General features: G+C 40.8%; 1 protein-coding gene across 1 annotated transcript; it reads right to left on the bottom strand.

The window, feature by feature from the left end:
• Positions 1-982: 982 nt before the first annotated feature.
• Positions 983-2,549, bottom strand: LOC117233257 (putative glycine-rich cell wall structural protein 1). Its single transcript, XM_033493383.1, has 3 exons — positions 2,544-2,549; positions 2,365-2,410; positions 983-1,281 (listed from the first exon to the last, which is right to left on the bottom strand). Exons 1-3 carry the CDS (start codon positions 2,547-2,549, stop codon positions 983-985), a joined length of 351 nt encoding a protein of 116 aa, XP_033349274.1.
• Positions 2,550-12,182: the final 9,633 nt, after the last annotated feature.

Here is a 12,182-nt window from a genome sequence, read left to right on the forward strand (position 1 = left end):
ATAAAACCGTATAATTAATCACAACTTTAAAATCTATTATCCACCGATAATTCTCTGCGTCGATTCAATCCAGGATCCATTCCATTTATCTTTCCCAGCCTTGACAAATTAAATCGAGGATCAGTAACAACATTCCCCATAAACAAACAAGCAAATAAATTCCCCTGCCTTCGAATACCAGCTAAATCAGCTAATTAACGCGTTACCCCTTCAACGAGCGTGTCAAACAAAGATCCAGCCGTCCAAATTAATTTGCACGTCCCAAGAAATTTCGTTACACTCTCATCCTAATTTCGAGAGTTAGAATTCAAGTTAAAGAGGAAGAAACAAGTTCATGGAAAATTTGTTACAAATTCAAACGCTACCGATCGATGTTTCTAAATTAATCTTTCGGAATTGATCGACTGTGCTGGGACAAATAGAAAGAAAGAGAAAGAGAAAAGAAGAAAAAAGAGAAGCTACGGATAACAGAAAATTCATTGCTTATAGTTTCAAACACTTTCGATCTCTGTTCTTGCTTGGAAATTGATACTAAAACGAAGAAATAATAGAGAAAGAAACGGGATCTTGGAAGATTCTTAGTAACTTCCGAGCACTCTTGATCGCTGTTCTTCCAAAGTGGTACTACAGTAAGGAATAAGAAAAGAGGAAACAGCGTAGAGGAAACGAGATTATGAGGAATTCATTATACCTTCATCTTCGAGCCGATGTTCTTACTTCATAATGTTACAGGAGAAGAACAGAACAAATAAACGACGAACAAGCTTTTAAAACATTCGTAACAAGTCCAAAACGCTTTCGTTCTCGCTTCAAAATTGACAAACTTATCGAAACGAGGAAGAAAAAAGGAAAGGGGAGAGAAACGAGATTATAAAAAAATCGAAAACGTTCGATCGATATTCTCGTTTCAAAATAGACGAACGTACTGAGGCAAAGAAGAGAGAAGACGAACGAAGAAGGAGACGGTAAAAGATTTGGAAAATTAAATTGTTTTCTTACCACCGCCGCCGCCGCCGCTCCATCCGCCACCACCACCACCGCCGCTCCATCCTCCTTTCCATCCACCGCCGCCGCCACCACCGTTCCATCCGCCACCGCCGCCGCCGCTAGGCCATCCACCTCCACCGCCGCTCACAGTGATCACTTTGATGATTTTTCCACCGCCGCCACCACCGCCGCCGCCGCTGCCATCCGCCACCACCACCGCCGCCGCTCCACCCTCCCTTCCATCCACCGCCACCACCGCCGCCGCTCCATCCACCGCCACCGCCGGACCAGCCGCTGCTTATGTAACCGGCTGCGAGACAAAACGAGAACGTTCGTCAATTTTCCTGACTTGTTAACGTACACAAATTGCTACGCTGCCAGGCTCCTTCCTATTTATTACACTTTTCTTGATACACAGAGTAGACTGTTAAAAATTATCCTCCAGGACTATGAATCCAGGGCTATAATCGAACGATTCCGGAAAGTATAGAACGATTCTCGGTTGGCTTAATATTAATTTTTGAAATTATCGGCTGGTTACGTATCCAAAGGATAACGGAGCAATGCTAAAGTTTAGGTTTTTCATTAGCGTGGATTTAATTTTTACGATTGATCGTTAGTTCGTTACGATCGAGATCGTTTCTGGAAAATAAGAGAAAATACTTTAGATTCTCGCTCTCGATCAAAATTCTTCTCGTCTAAGACCGAGTTTCGTCGAATTAAGTTTCCGTTCGAACCGAAGTTCGAGTTTCGGTGTTTTCTAGAAATAGAAATCGTCGGAGCGACGATACAGTACGGTACTTTTACCCTCGAGTAGGCAACCCTCGAAGCAACACTGTTGATTGGTTTCGTGTTGTTCAAAACCGTGTTATACGAATTCACAGGAACGTAACTTTCCTACACGCACGAGCCTATAATTCTTTCTATTCGTTTAAAAAGTTAGACTACGCTCGAATCGAATGATAGAAATCGTACGGTTAAAATATCGCGTTAGACGAGAATTTGAACCCCCGTACAATTATTTCTAACGCAAAATCGTTTGAGAATGTTGCTCGCGGCGACGCGACGTCGTTACAAGATACACGGTCAATTTGATTCTTGGTAAGTCGATTAACGATGGAAGGCAAGCGATCGTGAAAATTGAGAGAGCGTGCGCGGCTTTTTGCCCGTCACTCGATTAACGTCTCCTCCCGAGGGTAAGAAAGCTCGTTCCGATCGCGGCGTGTTTTTCGTCCTACGACTCATCCATCGTCCGTACTCGTAATCGGAAGGAACCACGGTTTACTAGCCGTGATATATACCGCGATTTCTTAGCTCCGTTAGAATTTCTCAGTCACTTTAAATCCACGTTCACTGGGCTTAGCAGATACTACTCACCATAGGTGGTGGCTACGAGCGCCAAGAGGATCGTAATCGCGAACACCTGTAACGAAAAGATGTCGTGTAAATCTTATCCGAAGATCCGGCGAGAAGAAAGAGAAAGAAAGTACGAAAGAAAGAAAAGAAAGAACACCGTGTACGAATGGAAACGCTTGCGAACGCGTCTTAGCACGTACCTTCATGTTGAGGTGTTTGATGCCCATCGTCGTGACCGGTGCCTCTTTTATAGCTCTTGCCTTTCTTCGCCGATCCCCGCCTTTCCGCCTCTCCCCGTTTAAGCAACGAAGTTCGTCTTCTGCTGTTCGTAACACCTAACTTTCGTGACCACCACCATCGCGACAAAAATCCCCTACCTGGCCTGGCGATCAAGCCAGCATACACATCTCGCAAAAGCCCCCTCTTCTTTGGGGTCTCTCCTCGTAACGTCGTAACCAACGTAACGAACCGCGCGCTGGTTAATCTGAACGAGCAATCGTGAATCTTTTGAGTAGGCCGCCACCGCGTCTGGGTTACAGGGTCGTGCGATCCTTTCTGCTTACTTCTTCGTTTTCTACGAATACGTACGGTTGCGTATATTTGGCTCTGCGTCGGCTTCGTCCACGTATTGATATTTCGTTGTTGGATGTACGTGCGTACGAATATTTCTATACGAATGCCACTATATTCGCTCTCGGTGCATACGAATGTCTCTTTGTGTTCGTTTTGGATGTTTCTATCGTCGCCGCGTAAATGTTTCTACAGTGGCTATAAAACTTCTATAGCATTGTATTTGTCGCGACATTTAGGATCGACGTGCTAATTAACTACATCCAAGTATATTATATTTCGTCTCACGTTCATCGATATTTCCATACGATTGATACTTGACGCTATGAAAATGAAATTTAGAACCTGACAATACGCGCTGCATTCAAGGGTAACCGTATGTGTGTACATACGCTTATTCTGTGTGTTTGTCGCTGTACGTTTGCTGCGTATGCGTACGGATGTTTCTGTATCAGAGTATGCGAACGCGTCTATCTATCTCTAAGTACATTTCGTGTGAGTATGTGTGACTCGGTATACGAGATGCTCCTCCACTCTTTTCTCTCTCGTTTTTCCTCTTTCGTGCGTTTGTGTACGCGTATTGTTGTCAAAATCGCAGATCGTGAGGAAATTCGTCGACCTCGTTGCCGCAGGAAATGCGATGATTCATTAGCAAGATAATCTCCGATGCTTATGGAATGTTTACCCGCGAGAGACGCCCGACATGAATTCTTCTTCTACTTCTTGTTCGTCGTTGTCGAACGAGGTCGACGCGGTGAATCTTCTTACAATAGATAGTCGTTAGAGCGAGGAAAAAGCAAAGGGAAGGAATCTTCGGAAGATCTGAGAATGCGGGAATTTGATGCAATTTCGTGGAAAATGTGTCGGTCTGAGAACCAGGAGACCAGGATCGCGAGTGAAATGGCATAACGTTTTTGCACGTTTTATCGTTTTCGTAACGAATATCGCGTTTGCGATCTTGCAAACATGAGAACCGAAGTCGTGTGATCAGCTGTATGTTTTATTAACTCGTCCCTCTGCATTATGATGTAATTGTTATGTCATTTCTATTTAACAATTGTACGCTGAACAATCGTACACCGCCGGAGTAAATATTACACAAAGTATTTCTTAAAAAGTAATAAATCTGCTCTTTTTGAGTATTCAGGACGTACATATGTACATACATGAGTCATCCAAAAGTAAGATTGATCGACTGTATTTTCTGAGGATTTTTAAAGAATTAACTTTCCACTTCAAGACCAAAATCGATCTAAATCGATCGATAAACCAAAGTCGATCGATCTAAATTGCCAATTTCGTTGCAAGGATAACAAGATGACCGTAATTGTCTTCAAATCGATTTCATATTTTACCAATACGTATCGTATAGTCGTCATAATTATATTCTATTTCGGTGGTTATAAAATTTCATACAACGCATACGAAGCGTCTATAAAAATCTTCCATAGTGTCAAAGTGGTCAAATAGTTTCGCGAATCGCTGTACGTATATCCGAAGCTTTTAGAATGGGAAAGCACACATATCATCGACATGATTTCATGAAACATTTTGCGGTAAGCAGATTATTAACTCGTAACGTATAAAAGCCTCCTTGAACCACTAAACTAATAGGAAAACTCTAAAACTTCCATTTCGCCAATTACAAACGGTCCGTCCTTGAAACCCAGCCAATTCCTCCGATCCGGGCAAGTACCCATCATATTGCCATACTCCGTCCCAAACTCATCTACATTTCAACCCATTACGCAAACTACACTTTTACCAGACCGGCGAAACGCAACAGCCAGTAGCGTCATTGTTACGAGATTCAGCGCTGCTTCTTAATTGAGTAAATTCGCTGCAGCATCGTGATCATGCGAATATCCAGACACCAGCTACCATTTCACCGCTACGTCATTCATTGAATTCTAATCGCACAATCTAATCTAAGTTTAACCAATTTCAATTGTTCCGCGGCGTTCACTTTCTAATTCTTTGGACAATTTGAAAAACTATTTAGTCTCTTTATATATGGTTTGTAATATATCGTAAGTGATTCTTCGTTCTGGTTTCGATCACGAGATACGTATATTAATAATTTAATATATTTTGGAATTGATCGTTAATTCACAGGTAGATTTTATTCCTGTTTTAATACATCGTTATGTCTACGTTCGAAATAGATCGTCATATGAATATTTCCAAAAACGAGAACCCGTCGATTTTGCGTTTATCGATCATTTCCCGTCGAAAAAGATTCCCCGGCATTCGTTTGTTCTTTATTATCTGCGCTCTGTCAGCGAGGATCGTTCGTATCGTTATTCCATATCTGAATACAAATTGATCGCTTGTTCAATTTCACTAATTTTTCTTTTTTAATGTCATTCGATTTATGTCTACGCATATATAGAAATATCCAACGTAAAACAGTCGTGTTATGATATTTAGATAATGAAACAAATCTTTATATTTGCGTTATAATTTCAATCGAGCTTCCGATATCTCGTTATACTAATTGGTACGAATATACTCGTAAACGATCAATTTAAAGAAATCTTCGTTCACATTTCGTTTGCCTGTGTTCATAAAAATATGAAATTGCACGAACGCTCGTAATTTAGTAATTGATATTCAGGATCGTCTCAGTGTTTAGTCCGAAACACGCAAAAGGAAAGAAGGAAAGAATGGAGGAAGAACGAGGAATAATTTTATAAAAGGGCGAAATAACGAATCGCGAATTGGCCGCACCTAAATTACTCGCTTTTTCGGTCGAAAGTGTCCATTATCGTGGATTTCCCCGATCAATTGGGGTTTCACGATGACGATAAGCATCTCAACTTCGTGATAATGGTGTTTCGAGGATAAAATGGTACGATTCGAACCGACCATCGCCTCGCGGCTCGCTCCTCCAGACAAGAACCGATCTTATTCGTCGGGTTGCATCGTCGAGGCGCTTAATCGCTCTGGAAAACAATGGAAATCGACGATAATGGATCGTCGTTTTGGGGGTGGTTCGCATGATCGTTCGTTTCTGCTAATGCGTCCACGATCACGATACATCTCGCTCAGAACGATCGCATCGCGTGAAACTGTTCGCTTTCTCGAGATGGAATAAAGGTAAACGACGTCTCCCGAGACAGGAGCCGAGCCTTTCTGGCCTTTCACCGATTCTTCGGGCCGATCGACTTCTTCTTACGTCCAGACGGACCTCGAAAAATTACGTCAAGGTGGGATTTCCTGTACAAAGAGTAACGCGTTTCTGTTTTTTCTGACTGCTTTCCAACTGTTGCGTTCATCTCAGCCGATGTGTTCTATAGCAAAGGTGCGTCACACCTTTGTTCGTGCAAGTTTCACGATACCTAAGAAAAAATAAGACGAAAGTATAAAGTAACTAAGAGTTATTAACACGTCGATGTATTAATGTGAACGTAATTAAGAATAGAAAGAGAAATAGCGAAGAAAAGTGGCGATTCTGCGGCCTGTGTGAATTCAATCGATATCTTACAGAAAGGAAGAATTTCTACAACGTCTTCAAAGAAAATTAAACAAAAATTTTAATCTTCTTTTACGTTTAATCTTCTTACGGTGTAATAAACTGACAAATAACTCGGAATAACCAACTCGGAAGATAATTATCGTTTTATTACATCGAATATTAACAATTGTTCGTTACGCGCGTGCTAACACTCGAGACGTGGTCATTTGTGAAAAGATAAATTCGATCAGCGGCTTATAAACGTTTAGAGTTCCGACGATACTTTCGAACAAATAGAACAAACTTCTTCTTTATCCTTATCCTTTTCAAGTTATAAATAAAAAAATAACATGTGATGCTTATCTAAATAATAACTCGATTTATGTCGATTTACAATACCAAAGATTTTGGTAGTCATCATGGAACATAGATGCTTCGAATTGCACAAAAGCACGTTTAGCGCTACGAAGCTCACAGAACCATGATCTTTCGGTCCCTTTGTTCTTCCTGGCAGGTCAGCCGCGACCACAATGACTCTTCTGTCTGTGGTCAGACGAAACAGAGGCTCGAACAGCTCATGCGAGGATTTGAATGATGCTCGTAGTACAGCCGCGTTACTGTGAATCGACCTATCGGATCTGATCGTGCTGCACTTCACCGGTGAAAGTTGCACTGTTGCGCGTTGAACAAAGATATACGGGATAAGAATTACTTGGCAGAGAGACCGGTCCGAGGATCCATTCGAGAATTATTGGCTCTGATCTTGCAGAAATTTTGACGATAATTTAGCTTTTACCTTCTTGCTTTACTTTTACTTTTATTCGCCGATGAAAGTATCGAAGAACGTAAGGATCGATTTACGACGAGAATTCGAGGTACGATTGCGTTGAACGTGTAAAATCGGTTCATCGTTGATTCAGCGATCGGACAGGTTAGACAGGATTTTTTTTATTTCATCGTGGATTAGACGTGATGCAGGAGCTTAAAAAGATTACGTGAATTGGGTGGTGAGGGGTAGACCGCCGGTAATTAATTCCATGAGTTAATTGGCGTAGAATGGGAAATCTAGTTAATTTGGAAAGGATAAGAGGCGTAGTTTTAGAGGAGTAGTTTGAGTCGTGCTTTAATTTATCTCGTCTTTTGCTTCTTTTTCCTACGAAATCTAGATTTTATCTAATAAAAACGCGTATGCTTGAATAATTTCTCAACTCCTTCCGTGTAATAATAAATCTGTTTCGCTATGAAAAGATGTTGAATTACAAAGTTCGGAATTTAGTCGACAACTTTTACTCTGTGGGATTTTCATTTCTATATAATTTAATATATTTAAATAATCGATATTTCTGTAACGCAACTTCCTATCATCTTTTTTGTATATTTGAAATTATTTCTATAGAGCGACTAGAATATAAATCGGGAAATATCTCACAATCGTAAATTCAACTAATCTATATAATAAAACGTATTGTTTCTGTTCTCTGTTCTACAATATAGAATTTAGAAGTTACATTTTCCGTACTCCGAAGCGCCAGAAATGTAGAACAGGTTTTAAAAAATTATTTATAAATTAAGTATATGAATTATATTTAGAGCAGGAACTTTAAATCTTTATTTTAGTCTTTAAATCGTCATTTTTTTACATTTATTTAATGGTTACAAAAATCCTCGGTAGTTTGCAAGTAAATTAACAAGCTCGAAATATTAATCATCAACTTCCGTCCATTAGTTGGCTATTCAAAACAAGCATTCACCATTCAACATAAATTCTACCACTTCGTCTGCGTATCACAGAAAAGTCTTCCTATTCAAGCCATTCAATCCACCATCAAGGAATTCGATTCGCTCGTAAACCATCTCGACTCTCGAGCAGAATTCTTTCGCTTGGCCTGTTATTCCTGGCGAAACGTAGCTGGGATCCGCCGAGTTGCACAATTTCCTTCTGTTATTCGATCTCGATCGTTGATTCAGTGTCCAGAAATTTCGTTCTCCTCTCTGTCGTAAGAATTAACCTTGCTTCGCGTCGCGTTTCTTCTTCTTTCTGATTCTGCTTTTATCATTTACAACTCGTTTATCGCCCCTTTCGACGATACACGACGATTCATCGTGTTTCGATCATTTTTACGACAAACCTATTTCTAATATCATCCACCTTAAACGGTCTATTGTAAGCGATAATTGTCTGGTTTTAATCGCAAGATTTTACAATCGTACGACGTGACTTTTTGGAGTGAAAACATTTTACGGTGTAGAACCACGTTATACTGGAAAAGATTTAAAAAATTGACGCCAAGCTAAACATTTTTTAATTAAATGCTTCTTACTGCGTTGCTATCCGTTCGTTGTTTCTGTTCGATATCATTTTATAGCTCGTCGAAAAAAATTTCGTTTCAGACAGATTTCTCTACATTTATCCGACCATACGTTCGGTGAAACCCGCAATTAGAATCTACTCTGCGCAAACACGTGCTTTCTAATTGAGTCCTCCTTACAGTTGAAAATTAAGCGCCTCTTTGCAATTTAGTGGATTTACAGCGTTTCATGCGATTCGTAAATTCAGTTTTCGTCGCTCTTTGTTTCATTTTCCGCAGAATTTTTTATAAAGAGACCAGGAAACGTGGAACACGCTTCACTGTTTTGCAACGCGTCCTACTGTTTTAGACACTCCACGGACATTGATGTATGGAACAAAGACGAATCATACGGAAAGGGTTGATCCGATACAATAAAACTTGGCATGTCGTTGGCAAACGAGCTCGATACAAATTGTATCCTTTCGCGAACGTTTGCAATCTCCGCAGCATTATGCGAAGTGGTGAAAGTTCCGCTGTTGCAGGCACCCAAGGTGTAATGGAGTAAGTATAGCGCAGGCTGGGCGCGGAAAACTAGCCAGAGGGCGGCTGGTTCAACGTTCAAAGCGGACCCAAAGCAACAATAGCTCGGCGTGTTTGCGTTTGCCGATCGATGCAATCGAATTCGACCGACCAATGCGGTACGATGGTTTGATCATTTCGGCTTTTGGCTATCGTCGATATGTTAGCACGGGGATCGACCGAAGCAGTCGAAACGGTTTTCTTGCAGCTCTACATAAATTGCGAATAAATTTTCTTTTTATCCTTTTTGTCGGTTCTGATAAAAAGCGGATAACGACATGCGATATTTGATCGAAGAGATCGATTATCGGTTTCGGATCGCCAAAAGAACTCAGAAATTTACAAGGAAAGCAAACTCGGTATATTTTGTCATCTCGAAAAACAATTTATCGCTAGCTTCGTCAAACTGTATTGCGACAAACTATTTTAAATCAATAACGTATTCACGATACCGTAGCGTTTCTATTTATCAAACCAGTTAACATTTCAAATTGCCAGAAGATTTCAGTACTCAATATTCTGGAACTAATTCCACGTATTTATAACATCACTTTGAAAGATCACTGCAACGCAGTGACCTAGCGTACTTCTACCATTTACGAAATTCGACGCAATTATGGCAACATGGATGATCGTAAATATACAGAAAATATAAAATATTATCGTCACATACACGTACATACAAGCATTCGTCTATATCGGTGGTGAATTGCGAAATACGCGAGCATTCTCGATACCGAAAGAGCAAGGGAATCTCTCTCACCGCGAGATGCTTCCCCGGCACGTGACGTAATATTACGTGCCTCACGGTCAAGAGGTGAAAACTGGTCGGACCTGCTAGCGTTGGAGAGATTTTCTCGCTGAAAAACCCACGTATCGTCGAGTTTATAGGCCGTGAGCATCGATCGGTGTTCTTCGTTTTTTCGCTCTTCGGCGTCTGCTTCTTCGTCTGTTCCTTCGAATAGGTGTCCTTGCGGAGTTTCAAAGTTGTAATTTGTAACGCGCACGATTTCGTACTTGCTCCTCTGCGTGCAACGAAAAGAGGAGAAAAAAAGCAGCGAGGGAACGAAGGCGAAAGTTTTACAAAGTACAAAACGCTGACATTGGAAACAACGGTTTACAAAGAGTTGCACTCTTGGAATTAGTTTAAGGGGAAATGAAAACCGTTGATTATACGTTTCACCAGTGCGGGATGTTTCGAATATCTTTCGAGATGTTTTGTTGGAAGAAGCTTTAAAAGCGGCTGTTTCGCAGAATAATAATCGAGGAAAATGCTTTGAAGGATAATTACAGAGCCCTTTAAATACGAGCCCTGTGTTTAAATACGTTACGCGCGACAGATTGTGGATAAAGAGATACGATAAATAACGCGCGATTAATCTGGTCTCTAATTTTACAGATATCAAAAAAGTAGGTTTACAGGAAAATAACGTCCGTGGCATCGATCAAAGAACAAGGGGAAGGTAACAGCGCGAAAACTTGTCTTCTCTAAATATCCAAAACACTGGTGATAGTTTTATCAAAAGCCTTTCAAAAGGCCAGGCGAACATATATATGCCAGAACCTCTCGACAAAACACACCACGAAACAAGCATCTCCACGAGAAGCGTTAAATCTAAAACACGCGACACCACAGCAAATTGAGCTTTTTCTATGCGAAAAAACAAGTTGCTCGCGTCCTATGTACGTCGAAACAGAGTAAAACAAAAAGCCCACGTGTATATACGTGTATGTGAACTACGTTAAACTGATATCGCGAGATATATTAAATCGATCAAAATATTAAACAAATAAAAGTATCTATAAACCAATTAAAGTATAGTATTAATTAACAATTACATGGTGGTGTAATATCGCGTAGCTTCACAGTGTTCTTTAAAAACGAGAAGGAAGAAAAACACGTAAACCGTTCAACGAAGAGAAACTCGCCTATAGAATGTCGAAGCAAGAGTGTCGCTGGGACTCGATTGATTTATCGATCTTACAGATCTATATCGTGGATGGTCGTGGTCGAGGCCACTAAGGAGGACATAGCGGTTGCTTTCTCGTCGTTGCTTGGTCGAGAGAGGAAAAATAGGGGACGATGTTCTGAAAATACAGGAAATCCGATGTTCTTACGGTCGTTAAGGTTAATGGGTATCGAAGTAGCGTCGGTGGAAAGCTAGAAAGAAAGAAATATATATTGGAGAGAGGGTAGGGTGGCTTCGGTGGCGAAGCATGCCGGTAAAAGAGCGGACAAAGTGGTGGAAAACGGCGATAGTTGTCACGAGCATTGGCCATTCGGGGTTTGGCTTTTGTTATTTTCAAGCGGACGGTGAAATTAATCATTTATTATTGGCTTATAATTCCCGTTTAATTACTGTCCCGTTTCGTCGGCATGAACAGCATGTGTTGTGTATTATTCGTTTAACATTGATCAAAACATTCGTTTAATTCGCCTCGACGATGTGGATAACAATTAACTTCGCATTAACGGCGTATTATTTGGCGAACGAGTTTGCCGCATCGCGCTGCTCTCTCGTCAGATTTCGCGCCACCATTATCCTGATTAGAATGATTAATGCCCTGCTGAATTTTCCTCCTGTTTAAATCGTACCGTTAAACGCAATCGTAAATTTCCTCGGCTACGATTCCATGCGCTTTCCGATTCAGATTAAGGAGATAGCTGAATGAAATCGTCGAGCTATAGCTACGTGAATGAGACTCTGCTATTGGGTGTATGTAAAAGTAATGGCTGTTACATTTGTGTTAGTTAAGATCGGAGTAAGATTTTACAGAGATGGTAGAAATATTGGCCAAGTAATTGGAGTGATTTGAAATTAAATAGCCAGCGGTGAGAAGACGATCACAGGGAATAGATAAATTCAACGAACCAGAAGAAGATAGATGCATCGCGCACATTATCCGACGATATTTCATTTCGATCGGCCACCTGTTTGTTG

Source organism: Bombus vosnesenskii, unplaced genomic scaffold, assembly GCF_011952255.1.
Source record: "Bombus vosnesenskii isolate JDL3184/JDL3185 unplaced genomic scaffold, Bvos_JDL3184-5_v1.1 scf7180000013295, whole genome shotgun sequence".
Taxonomy (NCBI): Eukaryota; Metazoa; Arthropoda; class Insecta; order Hymenoptera; family Apidae; genus Bombus; species Bombus vosnesenskii.